At 47.8% G+C, this 20,005-nt stretch overlaps 2 protein-coding genes across 2 annotated transcripts; one reads left to right on the forward strand and one right to left on the reverse strand.

The window, feature by feature from the left end:
* Positions 1-91: 91 nt before the first annotated feature.
* On the reverse strand, positions 92-3,486 carry chchd10 (coiled-coil-helix-coiled-coil-helix domain containing 10). Its single transcript, XM_067258466.1, has 4 exons — positions 2,844-3,486; positions 1,647-1,872; positions 867-1,008; positions 92-330 (listed from the first exon to the last, which is right to left on the reverse strand). Exons 1-4 carry the CDS (start codon positions 2,882-2,884, stop codon positions 311-313), a joined length of 429 nt encoding a protein of 142 aa, XP_067114567.1. The 5' UTR covers positions 2,885-3,486; the 3' UTR covers positions 92-310.
* Positions 3,487-6,913: 3,427 nt separating this feature from the next.
* mmp11b (matrix metallopeptidase 11b) lies at positions 6,914-14,762 on the forward strand. The gene is made up of 8 exons (XM_067258448.1): positions 6,914-7,249; positions 10,294-10,550; positions 11,615-11,758; positions 11,844-11,977; positions 12,277-12,491; positions 13,345-13,549; positions 13,924-14,184; positions 14,635-14,762. The coding sequence occupies exons 1-8, from the start codon at positions 6,914-6,916 to the stop codon at positions 14,760-14,762; spliced, it is 1,680 nt and encodes a 559-aa protein (XP_067114549.1).
* Positions 14,763-20,005: the final 5,243 nt, after the last annotated feature.

A 20,005-nucleotide genomic window follows, 5' to 3' on the forward strand; every position in this document is an offset into this window, starting at 1 on the left:
ATTGTAGATATTGTATATTGTTGTTAAAAGTAGCATACAATCATGTATCACTCGCATTCTCTAACTTTGCCATGCAAATGAACAAATACAGTAAATAGCAACTCTTTATTTCACTTTCTCACATACTTTAGCAAAACATCACACAGCATACATTTTTATATCAACAAACAAAGAGTCTGGTCACACAGACTAGCGTATATTTCCTGGTCACAACAGAAGGTGTAGAGTTTAGTTCCTGGCTTGTGGCTTCTGTCCAGGTGATCTGCATGGTACAGTTTCTCTGCCTAGTAACGGTGTCTGGTGTTGACGTTTACACCAGGGATGTAACTCCTAAAAAGATCCCAAAAAAGTTTGCATATAGTTATACTACAATTCTGACTATGCAAAGTTTTATTTTTGTCAACATTTTAGTAAAAAGCACAAATGTAAACAATAATCAATAATTCAGATAATTACAAACACAGGAAGACAAATTATCCCTTATAAACCTAACAAGGTCATTATCTTGGGACAGCAAATGTAAAGTAATCAGTTTAACTTTAAAACCACAATGCTTGCCAACCATAAAACATTGTCATTGCTACTGATTAACAATAAGTATAGTTATGAGTTTGTCTAATGTCTACATTTACATTGTTGCTTCCTTCAACTTATGTCCTCGCCAACACCATGTAGTTCCTATGGGACACCATGTAGTTCCTATGGGCCACCATGTAGTTCCTATGGGACACCATGTAGTTCCTATGGGACACCATGTAGTTCCTATGGGACACCATGTAGTTCCTATGGGACACCATGTAGTTCCTATGGGCCAGCGGCCTGCTGCATACCTGGGTGGCCTGGCTCAGACAGACACGGTCTCTTACCATGTGAGTATTTGCACTGTTTGAGCGCCTCGTTGAAGCCCTCGCACAGGCTGAGATCTGCCTGCGTGGTGGCACAGTCCAGGAACTGCCGGACCTCAAAGTGACAGGGCCCAGTCTGGGGGGGCGCGGGCCGCAACGGCTCCTGGGGACAGCAAGTTGGACAGGAAGTTGGACAGCAAGTTGGACAGCAAGTTGGACAGGAAGTTGGACAGCAAGTTGGACAGCAAGTTGGACAGCAAGTTGGACAGGAAGTTGGACATTCAGATATTTATCCAGACCTTAGAAAAACATATTTTCATGCACATGCAACTGGTGTCATTGTCACACATCACTATTGCTTCCTTGTCTCACTCTGGGGTTTGAACCAGGGTCCTTGCACTCAGCAACCACCTTTCACAAACACCGCTTCAGCTACATCAGCCGGAACATTCCCCTTCACAAGTGCATTGTGCTGCCTCCTGGTATGAAATGCGCTATATAAATAAAGATTGATTCACTAGAACCCTGTTACCCTTCACTGGAACCCTGTTACCCTTCACTGGAACCCTGTCAACCTTCCCTGTCTGATCTGTGCTGATCTGTGCTGATCTGTGCTGATCTGTCTGATCTGTGCAGATGGCACGCTGCCCTGCTGGTAGGTGGTGCTGGGTTAGGGTTAGCTGCCCTGCTGGTAGGTGGTGCTGGGTTAGGGTTAGCTGCCCTGCTGGTAGGTGGTGCTGGGTTAGGGTTAGCTGCCCTGCTGGTAGGTGGTGCTGGGTTAGGGTTAGCTGCCCTGCTGACCTGGTAGGTGGTGCTGGGCTTAGCTGGCTCTGGGCTGCTGCTGCCTCCACTGAAGGCTCCTGTGAGGGCGCTGCCCACCACGTGGCCAACGGCGGAGCCCACAGCCACGCCCGCCGCTGTGGTGGCCATCTGGGCCATGAGGCCGGGCTGCTGGGGGGCGGCCGGGGCGGCTAGCGCGGCCGGGGGGGCGGGGGCCGGGGAGTACGACGGAGGCGGGCTGGAAGAGCTGATGAGAGAACAACACAGAAGGGTTTCTTTAGAGGAAGGATACTACACAGGTGTAGGTATAACTTATTATGGCTCGGTATAGTTCCTTACAGATTCTTATAGCTCGGTATAGTTTGTGTTGCTTGGAATAGCTCAGTGGAAGAGCATTTGACTGCATAGGCAGGGTAAAATCCCCCCTGGACTTTGCTTTGGATAAAGAGCGTCTGCTAAATGCTAATAAATACATTATTTGATTCCACTGTTAACATACTGTATGTACTTAGAGTCTGGCAAAGCATGACCTCTAAAGAGAGGGTTAGGGTTAGGGGACACTAGATCTAGAACAACTAGATCTGCTGAGCTTATCTAACTGATGTAACATGACATCATCCTGGTCTGTCGTCAGCTAGTTACTGCGTAACAGACACCATCTTGGATGAGGTACATTCATAACATCAAACAACTAATCTCAAATTGAAGACGGATTGTAACAATTTATATCAAACAACAAGATGGATAGTTCTTCTGTTGCCTACAGTAGATGCTTATTTTATATAAGAAGGAACAATCCACATCCATTATCATGGAAACTTGGGTCCATCATGTAAATGTGCCAGATTTAGCAGCTACTTTTCCTATGCAGTTCCTGGCAGGCTGATGGCACATAAAACATTAAAAGAAAACATGATAAAACAATGACATAACCACTACTCTGACACTCAAGACTAAACCATCTCTGACCCTTTACCCACTGGCCTTGGGGTCAAGACCTGAAAAATTACACTTCAACTTTAAAAGGGAGTTTAACGTCGTATAAGCGACATTATATATGCATAACATAATACATAGTTAAGTGAAAGTATGTATTTACTCTGATCTTCCTAAATAACGTAAGTGTGCTTGAATGTGCTTTTATAAACAGCCGCCATTATTAGAGAATGCATACCGGCGTCTGGAGACAGTTCTGGAATTATTACATTACAAACATACCTAGCTTGAGCTGAAGGACGACTGCGGCTTCCCCTCGCCATCGCTGAAACAACTAGATATTATTTAAAAATGAAAGTCTTCTGTCAGGATAAACTTGCCGTCGTTTCTTGAAGATTCGTCTGGAAGCGCCTGGGTTTAGCGGCTCGAGAGTGACAGTGAGCACACGTGTGTCTGACCTTGTGTGGACGGCTCCCAACTGCGCATGTTTGGCTTTAACACTTTAAAGCAAGCTGTGGACCTTTACTTTTACTAACATTGTCGAACTGTTTTATTGCCTGAGCATGTCAGCTAATAATTCTGCATAGTAAAACACTATTTGTATTGACATTTTATTTTTTATACAAACTTCTAGATGTTTCGCTGCCACGGTCTATAGTGCGTATAACAGGTCAGGACAACGTAGGCTAAATGTAATGCGATTACACAAAGGAATCGGATAAGACGCGAGTTGAGTTATTTAAAGAGTTCAAATAAAAAGTCACACTTCCAATCACACTTGCAACATTGGGTCGGTCCGCCCTAACAGAGAGTGGCCTGTGTGTGTATTCTGCATGGTGAGATCCGTGCGGCATGGGGTGAAGGCTTCTGGTAAATGAATACATGACATTAGATAGATACTGAGCTATTACCTGGTGCAGTCTGACAACCTTTTCAGTGGACAAAGGCTGATTGAGAGCTATCAGACCTATTTGGTTTATTGCCCGACATAAAAGTATAATATTTTACTGACACGCATGTCTTTCTTTCTATGGTTCAGTAGGCGACATGCGCAGTTAGCCCATGTTGGCTGGGGCTAGTCCACCTCTAGAGGGCGCTCTCAGGCTGCTTTGTTAGGAGAAGCATTTCATAATATGTTATGCATATGTAATTGCAAGGTATTGTGATTGAAATGTAATCAACATTACTATTGTGTTGATAAGTGTTAAATGCAGCCTGTGTTCTTCAAGATACAGCCAGAACAGCGTGCTGTACGCTCACTGTGACATACAAAGGATTCAAGTTAATCTGATTATAAAAGTATAGCTGGTTTGAGCTTTACATGAAACACTGCAGTTGAAATCTTTGGTTTCAGACCTCAAAGGTCATGAGGCCTGGAGAGGGTTTAGCTGGTGCACCAGAGGACTGTCTGTGAGGCTTCATAGAGGACTGTGAAGCTTCAAAGGCTTCATAGAGGACTTTACTGGACAGGTCTCCCTGGAGAGCATGACTCAGTCTGGATAATGAGAGAGGCAGCAAACTGAACAGTAACAGTATCATGTTCCCAGAGCGTGTCTAGCAGGAAATGAGTAACTCTGGACAAGGAACATCTGTAAAACATGAGACAAGAAGCAGTCAGCACAAAGATAGTACAAGAAGCAGTCAGCACAAAGATAGTACAAGAAGCAGTCAGCACAAGGATAGTACAAGAAGCAGTCAGCACAAAGATAGTACAAGAAGCAGTCAGCACAAAGATAGTAAATTAAGAAAGACATTGACCTTGAGGGGACAACTTGAGTTGCTTTTTTGGGGTTTTCGTGGGTAAAGATTTGGGGTTAGAATTAGTGTTAGGGTTAGAATTACATTGTGTGTGTGTGAGCAGGGTTGGGGGAGCCTGTGTTTGTTATGAGAGGTGCAAAACTTGGAGGATATTAGTATTCATGTGAAAACAGAGAACTGTAATGTTACATGAAACTACCAGAAACACTTCAGTACATCTAATCAAATCAAATCAAATGTATTTGTATAGCCCTTTTTACACGCAAGCATGTCACAGAGGGCTTCACATACGCCCATAGAACTGCCCCTCAACCAACCTAAACCCTCAAGGAAGACAAGGAAAAACTCCCAGAAAAACTCTCAACAGGAGAAAAAATGGAAGAAACCTTGGGAGGAGCAATTCAGAGAGGGATCCCCTCCTCCAGAGACGGTTGGTGAGAGAGAGGAGCAGAACACAGGCTAAACATAGTCATACAGTGTCGATGGGTTTTGAAACACCAAAATCCATTGTTCAACTTTATAAATGTAGGACAGGACCGGGAGACTCGCGACCAGGTCCAGCGTTGGCCAACCGACGACCAGGCAGGTGCTGACAACTCAAACCCCCCACACCACAAGGGATGTGTGTGGAGGGGGACAGAGAGAGGAGAGCAGGGATTAGAGAATGCCAGGAGCAGCTAACAGTTACAGTCATAATAGAATGAGATCCCCACCGGTCAAGTGTGGACTGGTGCAGCAATTTAACAGAGCAAAAAGGGGTATTTGATGCAGCCCCACACACCAAGACACAGACCAAGACAGCGACATACATCTGTCTCATCAAAATACTTTAGGGAGTTTAATACATGGCTGATAGTTTAATACAGGGCTGATAGTTTAATACAGGGCTGATAGGCCGTCACATCTGTAAACTACAGCTGTTTGAGTCACTGAGTCACTCTTGGAAACCCCCTGTGCTTCTTCCTCCCTGGACATCTGCTCTTTTCACATTTATTCTGATCTCAGGTGTTTGTGCGTATGTTTGTGTGTGTGCTTGTATGTCTGTGTGTGTGCGTATATATCTGTGTGCGTGAGTGCGTATGTGTCTAGGTGTGTGTGTGTATCTGTGTAAGAGACAAACACTTCCATGGTGGGTACATTTGTAATTAGAAGTGCTCCAGTAAGGATATCAAAAGTATCTATGGTATGATCAAAAATCTACTTTTAAAAATAGATTATTCAATGTTTCAATATACAAATAAAGTTACACACCTTGGAGAGTCTTTGTTAACAAACTGGCAAAATGGACACAAAGCTGGTCCCTTAACACTGTCATTTCTCTTTTTTAAGAGCCACCCGGTCATTTGAGGTGACTCTACTTTCTAGTTTTCTTCACATAAAACGCTCTTTGATGGAAATCTGCCAGCGATTAAGGCAGACAGCTCTGCCTCTGTGTCCCCCGACCACTCTGCCCATAATTGACCCTAAGTGTCTCCTTATGGGGCACGAGGGGGTCAAAGGTCAGATCCTGTGTTCCCCGACCAGTGTGGAGAGAGGGGGTCCGAGAGAGGTGTGTATTTATGTATGTCTGTGTGTATTAGTATGTGTGTGTGTGTATTTAATAAGGGAGCCAGAAGTCTGGACCATGAGAAGCTGGAGGACATGGGGCCAGGACGCCTGTGTGTAGGGGTAGGGTGAGGAGCTGGAGGACATGGGGTCAGGACGCCTGTGTGTAGGGGTAGGGTGAGGAGCTGGAGGACATGGGGTCAGGACGCCTGTGTGTAGGGGTAGGGTGAGTATAGGGTATATTAGTTTGTATAAGCACCTAATGTTTACAAAGTCTGGCTCTGCCTATTAGCAATAAAGCATGTTAACATCACTGCAAAAATACATCTAATATTCAGCTAGTACAATAATAGCAGGTTATCTCTCCCTCATGTCCCACGTTGTCCCAACGCTAACCCTATCCACACAATCAGATCTGCTGACCAGCAACAGAACAATAACCGACCACCCTACCTCACCCCCGAGTCTCTCCCTTCCTACCCCTTTCTCTCACCCCCCGAGTCTCTCCCTTCCTACCCCTTTCTCTCACCCCCGAGTCTCTCCCTTCCTACCCCCTTCTCTCACCCCCGAGTCTCTCCCTTCCTACCCCTTTCTCTCACCCCCGAGTCTCTCCCTTCCTACCCCTTTCTCTCACCCCCGAGTCTCTCCCTTCCTACTCCCTTCTCTCCCCCACAACCCTACTCTCCCCTCCTACTCACTCCCATCCCCAAAACCGACTGCATGCTTAGCCTAAGTAAAGCCTGGGACAATGACAGCGGTAGGTTAAGACAGCACTGTTCCAACGACCTTACTTATAAGATGCATTTATCAGATTTATAAAAAGCTGAATAAAACTGTTTTTCTAAATGAAACCAAATCGTCAAATAAAAAGATCTCTATGGAGATGATGTCCATGGCATCCAGGGCCGGCCCCGATGGCATACATGCCAAATGTCTTCTCTGATTTGGAAGAACGCTTGTGGTCCTCGGGGTGAAACGCTTTTTGCATTATTTAATTCGTTTGTACCCTATATATTTTGTCATCGAAGTAAATAGTTAGCTAATGGCGCATGTGGAGCAGGAAGGGGTTAAATCACGTGAGCGCTTGCGAACTTGTCCATAAAGAAGTGCAATTTGAAGAGAACAAAGAAATCTGCAAGTATAAAATCCCCCGCGAGATATTTCCCGTCATTCACAGACTCCAGCGCGCCGTCCGTCTCCCGCTCTCTGTCTGCGGGCTGGATGCACACGGACAGTCCGCTAAATTTCACGGACAGTCCGCCAGATCTCTAAACATGATGCTGAGTCCACGGCTCGTCTGTAGCATCCTCGCTCTGCATTTCCTGCACTGCGCTTATTCCGTGCCGCTACCCGCGGGAAAAACTACCAACAGGTACAGGGAGGCGGTGAGTGAACTTTGTTAACAACCCAAATGCGCAGATTGACATTGGCATTTTCACATGGTTAATTGGTTAGAACATTTCTTTGGTGTATTTTGATTGTTAAATTGTAACATTTGTACAAGATTGCCACAGCAAATCTGTGGATTAAAAACGGTCTTTCAGTCGGCTACGTCCTGTTGTATACTATTGGCACAGGAGTCATTTTTACAGGATGAATAATTTCACCTGGCGACAGTTCTGAGTTAGGTAGGGCTATATGCCACCCGATAAAACGGCTGTTGCAGATAAACCAAAGAAGCTTATCAAAAGACAGAAAAAAACGGAAAAAACGTGCATATTGTGTAAGTTTGTTTTTACAGTGTTATTGATACTGCGTCTTATGGTGATATTGTATCTCATGTATCTAAATTTTGCTCATGGTCATGTTAAATTCATTTCTTTAACTGCATTCTTAAATGATTGTAAATAGAAAACTGACCACATATCTTAGTCCCTCATTGATACTGTCCAGTTCAACCACAGTTCATGCATAATGGGACGATGTCTGCGCGTTATGTGACTGTGTGACTTTACTTATAATTTGTCAGATATATTATAATTAAGTAATTTTTCAGTAATTCTAAACCCCTAGTCTCAGAGCGTTCAGCTGATATCTACCCTGAGCAGAAGCTAGAGAGAAATGTTAGTTTGGGGATTCGCTGTCTTCACCGCTGTGTTGTCTCCGTCACTCCGCTGTGAGACGTGAGACGCTGCGCGGTGCTGTTGACAAGAGTGGAGGAGGAGGAGGAGGAGGAGGAGGAGGAGGAGGAGATTATGCAGGCAGGGGCAAGTCATCTGGCATCTGCTGAGGGATAACAAACTCTGGAGTTTGCTGACACAGGAAAAGGGAGAGCACAACATAGCTTAGAAAAATGAGTGAGTGAGAGAGAGAGAGAGAGAGAGAGAGAGACGAGAGAGAGAGAGAGATTAGGCACTTGGTCTTCTTTGAGCACTCTTTACTACAACTTCCATTAACTTTGCCAAACATGGCAACCCCATCCCCCCACCCCCCTCCTCCTTCCCTCTTTCCTCTCCTGTCCTCCCCCTGCTCCCTCCTCCCTCTCCTTTTCCCTCCTCCCTCTCCGCCTCCCTCCTCTTCAACTCTCCTCCCTCTCTTGCCCTATCCCCCACATCCTACCCTCTCCTCTTTCTCCTCCTTCTCCTCACCCTCCTCTCCTCTCCCCCAACCCCCCCCTACTACTCTCTCCTTCAGTCAGCTAAGCCAGACAGGTCACAGAATACTCTCTTTTTTCACCCATCAAGGCTCGAGTGATGGATAGCCATTCCTAAGGGAGATTAAGATGATAAGGCTGCCAGCCTTCCCCTCAGCCAGATCCCAGAGCTCCAGAGATATCTGAACATGTATAATCCTGCAGAGATGAGTGAAGATGAGTGGGCACTTAACTTACTTATCTTATATTAAGTTACTTATCTCATCACTTGGCATCAACAAGATATACCAAGAGTGAGTGACATAGTAAAGCATACAAGGTTAGGGTTAGGACACAATATAACTAGTCTATGTTCTAGAGTATATGGTCTGTGTTCTAGAGTATATGGTCTGTGTTCTAGAGTATATAGTCTGTGTTCTAGAGTATATGGTCTGTGTTCTAGAGTATATGGAGTATATGGTGTTCGCCATCAAGTGCTCTAATGTTGTCCGGTTGCTTGCGAACCAACCCTTGCATTCCCCTGCCCTGGCTGAGTGGGAGGAAAGTGAAGTGGACTGTGGGTGTGTGTGTGTGTGTGTGTGTGTGTGTGTGTGTGAGAGGAGGCATTGGTGACTGTGTGTGTGTGTGTGTGTGTGAGAGAGGAGGCATTGGTGAATGTGTGTGTGTGAGAGAGAGGAGGCGTAGGTGACTGTGTGTGTGTGTGTGTGTGTGAGAGAGGAGGCATTGGTGACTGTGTGTGTGTGTGAGAGAGGAGGCGTTGGTGACTGTGTGTGTGTGTGTGTGTGAGAGGAGGCATTGGTGACTGTGTGTGTGTGTGAGAGAGGAGGCGTTGGTGAATGTGTGTGTGTGTGTGAGGAGGCATAGGTGACTGTGTGTGTGTGAGAGAGAGGAGGCGTTGGTGAATGTGTGTGTGTGTGAGAGAGAGAGAGGAGGCGTTGGTGAATGTGTTTGTGTGTGTAAGGAGTGGGACTCACTGCTGTACCCGATTTCTGTACAGGGTTAGTTTTGGTCTGGTGTTCAGCAGGGCTGCATGTTGGTCTGGTGTTTAGGCGCTGCATGTTGGTCTGGTGTTCAGCAGGGCTGCATGTTGGTCTGGTGTTTAGGCGCTGCATGTTGGTCTGGTGTTCAGCAGGGCTGCATGTTGGTCTGGTGTTCAGGGACTGCATGTTGGTCTGGTGTTCAGCAGGGCTGCATGTTGGTCTGGACATGTTGGTCTCTTGCTACGACACGTCAGCGTCTCACCTCAGGAGTTCCCCCTCGCTGAGTCTTCCACCTTCTGGTGTTCAGCTGCAGTCTGACACGTCAGTGCTTCCCTCACCCTAACCCTCACCAGCCCACTAAGACAACATGTGTGTCTCGAGTTAATCCATGATTAGATGCCGTGGTGCTTAGGGTTAGTGGTTGAGTTCTTACTGTAGTGAGTGGAGGAGTTGAATCAGAAATATATTTGAGACATCATTATTCATGAATGAATGGGACCATTACGACTCAAACACAACCAGAACTAAGAGCTTCCCTTGGACCCCCTGCAACCTCCCCCCCCCCCTCCCCCCTCCCCTCCCCTCCCCTCACCCTCCCTCCACCCTCAACCCTCCCCTCCACCCTCAACACAACAATCTTCCGGAGGCCTTGGGGACGAAAGGGAACTGTACTTAAATTACTTCTCAGAGAAGGTTGAAGGCCAGAGAGGAGTGGGGGATCTCTCTACCCAGTCACTTAACATCCGATCTGCAGAGGAAGTCGATTAATAATGCTTGAAGCATAAATCCTGAGGAGTTCATCTGAACATGAGTGAACCTGTTAACGACCCTCCAGTGTTCCCTGCTGTGTTCCCAGAGCCGGCACCTGAAGACCTCCCACTCCAGCCTGAGGAGAGGCCGGCTGTCCCCCCCCCAGGACACGCTGCAGGAAGTCCACAGCTCTCTGGAGAAGGAACTTCCTGTCAACGGGATGGGGGTGTGGAAGCGTCGGCGCTGTGGCGTCCCCGACCCCCCCGCCCCCTCCCACCCGGAGACGCGCTCCGGAGGACAGCAGAGACGCAAGCGCTTCGTCCTGTTTGGGGGACGCTGGGAGAAGACACACCTGACCTACAAGTAAGACTCTAACTGCACACTAGCCCTGACAACAACAGAAGTAACAGTTCTCTGATGTCAGCACTGTATGACATGTGATTCAGAAATGTTTTACACAGCTGAACTGGGTCCCAGCTGGGGGTGGAGAGATGTGGCAGTGCTGGGCTGTCCTGTCTGGGCTTGTCAGGCTTCTGAATAATAATAAATAAACCTGGGTCCTCTCTCAACACAACGGGACTGGGGGGATGGGGGGACGGGGGGACTAGGGGATGGGTGCTAGGCAGGGCTAGGTAGGGCTGGGGTGTGTGTGTGCAGGGTGGTGGGCTAGGTAGGGCTGGGGTGTGTGTGTGCAGGGTGGTGCGTTTACCCTGGCAGATGACCCAGGAGAAGGTGTTAATGCTGGTGTGTAGGTTAGGGCTGGGCGATATATATAAAAAATTGATATCTCGATATTATCAAAATGTTTACAATATTCGATATATATCTCGATATGTTTGCATTTTCTTTTAAATAATAAAAAAACATGATTTTCTTTTGCTCCCATTAGAAAACAACAAAAACTATTTAGATAGAACAGCTATTGTTACGTTAAGTACAACATGTCTAGTGAAAATGTAGGCAGTTTTAGGAAATTTCTGCCTTTATGCAATAATATTTTTTTAAAGTATGCTTGAACTTGAAATATTCTATATTCACAAAATTTTCAAATTTTACATCGTCGTAAAAATTATTGCGATATTATCTCAAATATTCGATATATCCCCAGCCCTAGTGTGTGTGTGTGTGTGTGCAGGGTGGTGCATTTCCTCTGGCAGATAACCCAGGATAAGGTGTTAATGCTGGTGTGTGTGTGTGTGCAGGGTGGTGCATTTCCCCTGGTAGATAACCCAGGATAAGGTGTTAATGCTGTTGTGTGTGTGTGTGCAGGGTGGTGCGTTTCCTCTGGCAGATAACCCAGGAGAAGGTGTTAATGCTGGTGTGTGTGTGTGTGTGTGTGTGCAGGGTGGTGCGTTTCCCCTGGCAGATAACCCAGGATAAGGTGTTAATGCTGGTGTGTGTGTGTGTGTGTGTGTGTGTGTGTGCAGGGTGGTGCGTTTCCCCTGGCAGATGACCCAGGAGAAGGTGCGTCGTGTACTACAGGAGGCGCTGCGCGTGTGGAGTGACGTCACTCCCCTCACCTTCGCAGAGGTGGACAGCGAGCAGGCCGACATCATCATCGACTTTAACAGGTAACTACTGGTAACTTTATAAGGACTCCCCCCCCCCGCCCCCCCGACCTGTAATGTGACAGTACCCCCCCCCCCCCCCCCCCAGGTACTGGCACGGCGACAACCTGCCCTTCGACGGCCCGGGGGGGATTCTGGCCCACGCGTACTTCCCCCGGACACACAGGCAGGGAGACATCCACTTTGACTACGACGAGAGCTGGACCGTGGGCAACAGCATGGGTGAGGGCCTCACACATTGTCTGCAGGCCGTCCCTGAACACATAGAACACATAGGGCCCTGAACACATAGAACACATAGGGCCTCACACACTGTCTTCATGTTTCTTGTTGAACCACTCCAACCCTGTAGCAAGCTGTGCCCAGAGCACTGTTGTTAGTTTGTTACTAATACCTGTTAATGTGGGTGGTACAACATTTGGCTGCAGATCCACAGGTTGCAGGTTCAAATCTCTATTTCTACATCAGTTTGGATGGAAGCGTCTGCTAAATGAAGACGTTATTTGACCTCTGACCCCCAGGCACAGACCTCCTCCAGGTGGCGGCTCATGAGTTTGGCCACGTCCTGGGTCTGCAGCACTCTCTGGAGCCTGGCGCAGTCATGTCACCCTTCTACAGCTTCTCCTACCCACTGGAACTCAGCTACGATGACAAGCAGGGCATCCAATCCCTGTACGGCCCACCCCGCCAGACCCCACCCCCTATCATAGAGACCAATGAGATTGACACAGGCGAGGTGAGGATTCTGGAAGCTACCTGCATGTCATTAGCCAGTGATCTATATATGATACTGTATTTAATATTATTATTGATGCACTGTGCCTGGTAGCTGAGGTGTTACTTTACACTGTGCCTGGTAGCTGAGATGGTACTTTACACTGTGCCTGGTAGCTGAGATGGTACTTTACACTGTGCCTGGTAGCTGAGATGGTACTTTACACTGTGTCTGGTAGCTGAGATGGTACTTTACACTGTGTCTGGTAGCTGAGATGGTACTTTACACTGTGTCTGGTAGCTGAGATGGTACTTTACACTGTGTCTGGTAGCTGAGATGGTACTTTACACTGTGTCTGGTAGCTGAGATGGTACTTTACACTGTGCCTGGTAGCTGAGATGGTACTTTACACTGTGCCTGGTAGCTGAGATGGTACTTTACACTGTGACTGGTAGCTGAGATGGTACTTTACACTGTGTCTGGTAGCTGAGATGGTACTTTACACTGTGTCTGGTAGCTGAGATGGTACTTTACACTGTGACTGGTAGCTGAGATGTCACTTTACACTGTGTCTGGTAGCTGAGATGGTACTTTACACTGTGCCTGGTAGCTGAGATGTTACTTTACACTGTGCCTGGTAGCTGAGGTGTTACTTTACACTGTGCCTGGGAAATACATTTTACATTTAGTCATTTAGCAGACGCTCTTATCCAGAGCGACTTACAGTAAATACAGGGACATTCTCCCCGAGGCAAGTAGGGTGAAAACATGTAAACGTGATCCTACCTCACCCTCTGCAGGGTCTGAACCACAGCTGTTTCCTACCTCACCCTCTGCAGGGTCTGAACCACAGCTGTTTCCTCTCGTTCCCCAGCCCGACCCGTGCAGGACGGACTTCGACGCCGTGTCCATGATCCGGGGAGAGCTGTTCTTCTTCCGGGCAGGCTACGTCTGGCGTCTCCGAGGGCGGGCGCTGCAAGCGGGGTACCCCGCCCAGGCCTCCAGACACTGGAGGGGTCTGCCCCAGCGCCTAGACGCTGCCTACGAGGACAACGCTGGGAACATTTGGTTCTTCCAAGGTACTCCCGCTCTCAGATCTACCAGTAATGGAGGGAAGGATAGTATAGGATAGATGGAGAGATGGATGGATGAATAATAATTTTCATGATTTTTAACATGCTTTACCTGTTCCAAAACGCATGGACTGTTGGAATACATTCATAAACAGTTAATTTTAAGATGACTTCCTCGTGGGACTCTGTGAGCATTGTTGCTTTAGGATCACAAAGCTGTGGACTTCCTGCAGCTTGTCCTGGGGGGGCTCAGCCTGGTGTGGTTTAATGTGTGACCTGAAAGATCTTCTATCCATGCGTCTGTCTGTTAATGTGTGACCTGTCTGTCTGTCCAGGGGACAGGTACTGGGTGTTAACGTGTGACCTGTCTGTCTGTCCAGGGGACAGTTACTGGGTGTTTGACGCTGAGAGGAGGATCACGGGGCCGGACTCTGTGCGGAGTCTGGGGCTGCCGGTGTCGGACCTCCAAGCAGCCCTGAAGTGGGGCGAGGGCGGGGCCCAGAAGGTGTTCCTGTTCCGGGCTGGGGCGTACTGGCTCTTTAGCCCCCTGGAGAACCGTGTGGAGTCCTCCCACCCCAGCAGCATGGAGGACTGGAGTGGCGCGCCCGCGCACATCGACGCTGCCTTCCAGGACAGACAGGGTGAGACTGCAAGGGGGAATCCTGAACTCAGATATATCATAGACCCACTGTGAATTATGGTTTTAAAAACAAAAACCTCTGTTTTCTGTAGTAAGTTTCTGAAAAGCCTCAAAAGAAAGTACATTTAAATATCCACAATCACCCAAACTCACTCATCCACTACCAGAGTTTATTCCAGTACAACAGTCTTGTAACACCTGTTACTGCATTGTAGCTGTGCTGGTCTACTGTACTACATCATACATCACTAAACACCTTGTTTGTGCATCGGTAGAGTCAGGGCTGTGCTGGTCATTTGAATCTCCTTTCTTTTCAGGCTTTCCACAAAGGTACCTACGTACTACATACCTTACAACATAAAGCATAACACTCACATTATGGTTCAATATAGTTCTGTTTGGTGGTAAAATGTATCCAATATTCAAGAGTTGGTACTGAATCTCCTACCAGGTTATGTCCATTTCCTGCACGGTCTGCAGTACTGGAAGTTTGACCCCGTGGAGAGGAATGTTCTGGAAGGATACCCTCGCTACGTTGGCATCGACTTCTTTGGCTGTCCTGCCTCCACGTATCACTGAGAACACAGACACGCCTGCCTCCCTGCCTCCACAGACACGCCTGGCCCTGCCTCCCTGCCTCCACAGACACGCCTGCCCCTGCCTCCACAGACACGCCTGGCCCTTCCTCCCTGCCTCCACAGACACGCCTGGCCCTGCCTCCACAGACACGCCTGCCTCCCTGCCTCCACAGACACGCCTGCCCCTGCCTCCACAGACACGCCTGGCCCTGCCTCCCTGCCTCCACAGACACGCCTGGCCCTGCCTCCCTGCCTCCACAGACACGCCTGCCCCTGCCTCACGTATCCCTGCCTCCACAGACACTCATAGACTACAGGAACACACCATAACTAAAATCTCAGGAAAAATCATTTTGTGGACTGTTCAGCATATTGATGCAGATGCATTCCATTAGCAGACACTACACTCTTCACTACAGACCAGACACAGACACTCTTCACCACAGACCAGACACAGACACTACACTCTTCACTACAGACCAGACACAGACACTACACTCTTCACTACAGACCAGACACAGACACTACACTCTTCACTACAGACCAGACACAGACACTCTTCACTACAGACCAGACACAGACACTACACTCTTCACCACAGACCAGACACAGACACTCTTCACTACAGACCAGACACAGACACTACACTCTTCACTACAGACCAGACACAGACACTCTTCACTACAGACCAGACACAGACACTACACTCTTCACTACAGACCAGACACAGACACTCTTCACCACAGACCAGACACAGACACTCTTCACTACAGACCAGACACAGACACTACACTCTTCACTACAGACCAGACACAGACACTCTTCACTACAGACCAGACACAGACACTACACTCTTCACTACAGACCAGACACAGACACTCTTCACTACAGACCAGACACAGACACTACACTCTTCACTACAGACCAGACACAGACACTCTTCACTACAGACCAGACACAGACACTACACTCTTCACTACAGACCAGACACAGACACTCTTCACTACAGACCAGACACTACACTCTTCACTACAGACCAGACACAGACACTCTTCACTACAGACCAGACACAGACACAGACACTCTTCACTACAGACCAGACACAGACACTACACTCTTCACTACAGACCAGACACAGACACAGACACTCTTCACTACAGACCAGACACAGACACTACACTCTTCACTACAGACCAGACACAGACACTCTTCACTACAGACCAGACACAGACACTACACTCTTCACTACAGACCAGACACAGACACTCTTCACTACAGACCAGACACAGACACTACACTCTTCACTACAGACCAGACACAGACACTACACTCTTCACTACAGACCAGACACAGACACTCTTCACTACAGACCAGACACAGACACTCTTCACTACAGACCAGACACAGACACTACACTCTTCACTACAGACCAGACACAGACACAGACACTCTTCACTACAGACCAGACACAGACACTACACTCTTCACTACAGACCAGACACAGACACTATTCACTACAGACACAGACACAGACACTCTTCACTACAGACCAGACACAGACACTCTTCACTACAGACCAGACACAGACACAGACACTCTTCACTACAGACCAGACACAGACACTACACTCTTCACTACAGACCAGACACAGACACTACACTCTTCACTACAGACCAGACACAGACACTACACTCTTCACTACAGACCAGACACAGACACTCTTCACTACAGACCAGACACAGACACTACACTCTTCACTACAGACCAGACACAGACACTACACTCTTCACTACAGACCAGACACAGACACTCTTCACTACAGACCAGACACAGACACTACACTCTTCACTACAGACCAGACACAGACACTCTTCACTACAGACCAGACACAGACACTACACTCTTCACTACAGACCAGACACAGACACTCTTCACTACAGACCAGACACAGACACTCTTCACTACAGACCAGACACAGACACTCTTCACTACAGACCAGACACAGACACTCTTCACTACAGACCAGACACAGACACTACACTCTTCACTACATGCTGATTCACACTAAGTGAAACAGGCCCCATTCGGTCTAGTTTCCTGCTTTGGTTGATTTGACACGTAGCCCTGCTGATTCACATGAAGTCTCATGTTGGCATGACAACACAAGGTGCTGTGGTACACCAGTGCAGGCCGCTGGTACCTGGTTTGTACAGTGAAATGTGACAGATAACTTCATCAAGTTGAGGTAGAAGAGGCCTCATTAGCACTGATAGTTTAGGCTGTAGGACTGTTGCTGGAGATGTTCGTCACCAGACACTGGTATTTTATCCATGCGTGTATATCTCAATGTAAACTATCCATCTGGACTTTTTTTTACCTGAATATATATTTACTGTGTAAATCATTTTCTATTTTTAAATATACATACACTCTGTATTCTTTTATACCAATAAAATATATTTCATATTTCTGTTTTGTAATCATTTCCTGCTGACCTCTAGGTGACAGATGTGAGATCCTGTCCTCATGGGTCAAACTTTCTCTTGCTCCTCCTTGACTGTTGCTTTAGATACCAGAAAGGTTCCCATCAGGGGCGTAGCCAGGACATTATTTCTGGGGGGGCCAGCTCTGGCCAGTCTTTTATTTGGGGTGGCACTTGATTGTCAAAAACTACTATTTTAACCCTTGTGCTGCCTTTGGGTCACATGACCCAAAGGTTCATAACGAACCATCGTTGTGTTTACCCAATTTTACCCAATACAAAAACAAATAAAAATAATTTTATTTTAACCTTTGCAATGTGGGGGGTCTGAGAGCCCAACGGTTCAAAGAAAATGCTTCACTTTGTTTTTGTATGCGGTAAAGTTGTCGCAATACGACGGTAGGCCACCACGTGGCTACGCCCCTGGTTCCCATGATGATGAGAGTAGTATGGTGCAGTAGTACTAACCCTGCAGTCTGTCCTCTTCTGTGGACTGGACCAGTGTGGTGCCGAGTGGCTGTAGGCTAACCCTAAACTTTGACTTTGTATTGTCTTGTATGTCTCCTTTGGAGGAACATTTTAGATTTAAGGGAGGTTTTCAACAGGTCTCCTGTGCCAATGCAATACTTAATCCTTTGGTGTTGAAGTCCTTCCACAAACCTAACCTTCAACAGCACTGTCACTGGTTAATATGAGAACCCAGGGCTGCTGGCACATGGGACAGGGTTAGGGTTAGCTCAAGGTTAGCTCAGGGTTAGCTCAGGGTTAGCTCAGGGTTAGGGTTAGCTCAGGGTTAGCTCAGGGTTAAGGTTAGCTCAGGGTTAAGGTTAGCTCAGGGTTAGGGTTAGCTCAGGGTTAGGGTAAGCTCAGGGTTAGCTCAGGGTTAGGGTAAGCTCAGGGTTAGCTCAGGGTTAGGGTTAGCTCAGGGTTAGCTCAGGGTTAGCTCAGGGTTAGGGTAAGCTCAGGGTTAGGGTTAGCTCAGGGTTAGCTCAGGGTTAGGGTTAGCTCAAGGTTAGCTCAAGGTTAGCTCAGGGTTAGCTCAGGGTTAGGGTTAGCTCAGGGTTAAGGTTAGCTCAGGGTTAGCTCAGGGTTAGCTCAGGGCTGCTGGTACATGGGATAGCCTCTTCTGCTCGGCAGCTGTTAGAGGTATGCAAATGAAACGTCCATAAGTCTGGTTACCGCAGCGACTATGGGTTTGAATCTGGCTTGGGTTTGATAGAGATAGAGAGACAGAGATAGAGAGAAGCAGATGGATTCAGATCTCCTGCGGTTCCAGTCCAGCCTCACCGAACACTCAAGCTTGGTTCAACGTTGTTCCACTGTATCCTCAACTGATTCAGCTAAACTACAAAGTTCTCCTCCTGGGATGCATCAGTGTAGAGTACGGGGAGTTGAACCAACACAACTTAACTGCATTAGATGACAGCGGAGGACAATGTGAAACTCATTCTGCCGAGGTTGGGTTAGGGTTGTCATTTACAGTCGAGGTTGACCGGTAAACAGGTGGTTTCAGGTTGTGCTACGTGCCAAAACACTGAATCATACATGAATGAAGCTATTGTGTTCATATTCTTGCTTGGATGGATGTCACTGCTGTGGTTTGGCTTCACCAGCCACACTGAGCCGACGGAGTTCATGAAACCAGATGGTGCTGATGTCTTCAGTAACAGCCCCCTACCGACACCACCCGCACACAGTGCAGGGCAGGTGTCTGGGGTACAGTGCAGGGAAGGTGTCTGGGGTACAGTGCAGGGAAGGTGTCTGGGGTACAGTGCAGGGAAGGTGTCTGGGGTACAGTGCAGGGCAGGTGTCTGGGGGTGGGGATAGGTGGGGGTGTCGGATTTAACTCTTGTGCTGCCTTCGGGTCACAATGACTGATGGGTCAGAATGACCCGAAGATAACACAAGGGTTAAACAATAAAAAGCAGAAATAGCACTTGGTCATTATGTGTGCTGTACCGCATGAAGATGATTCGTTCAGGGAACAGCTGTTTTGTTTGCACATCTATAGCATCTAGCCTCCATCTAGCTATCCAGTCTTATCACTCACTTGTATTAACTCAGTTAGACAGTAGAAAATTTGACACGTACATCAACTTTGAGACTAGGAATTATTAGTATTATTTCCTCTTCCTAAAATGTAACTTTCTTTTTTTAAACACCAGATTATAAGTATGTGTTGGTATTTTGAGGATATCCATTAGAAGTGCTGATGTAGCACAATAAATCCCATTTCAAACATTGAGGGAAATGATTTAGCGGAAGATGACAACACGGTTCGCAGAGTCAGTAAAACGTGACAGTTTGCCAAGGGACTGTGGTTTTGTGGTAATATGGAGGCCATGCTGAGTTGTGTGAACACGTTCCAGATTCTGATCACATAAATATGCCATCTAGCAGGGAACTCGTATCCAACAAAACAATCTGAATGTGAGTGGGTGCTGGAGTAATCAGCTTTAACAAGGATCAAAGCTGAAAGTCTGTTCAGCTCAGAAAGCATGAAGTCAGCACTTCAGTATGAAAGGTTCAGTCACGAGGAAGAGACTTAGCGGTGAGGAGAACCAGCCATGTCTCTGGGAGGGAGAGGGGCCAGGGGGTCGGGGTCCAGGGGGGCCGGGGTCCAGGGGGGCCGGGGGCCAGGGGGGCTGGGGGCCAGGGGGGTCGGGGTCCAGGGGGGCCGGGTGGCTGGGGTCCAGGGGGGCTGGGGGCCAGGGGGCCGGGTGGCTGGGGTCCAGGGGGGCTGGGGTCCAGGGGGGCTGGGG

Source organism: Osmerus mordax, chromosome 20 (assembly GCF_038355195.1).
Source record: "Osmerus mordax isolate fOsmMor3 chromosome 20, fOsmMor3.pri, whole genome shotgun sequence".
Lineage (NCBI taxonomy): Eukaryota > Metazoa > Chordata > Actinopteri > Osmeriformes > Osmeridae > Osmerus > Osmerus mordax.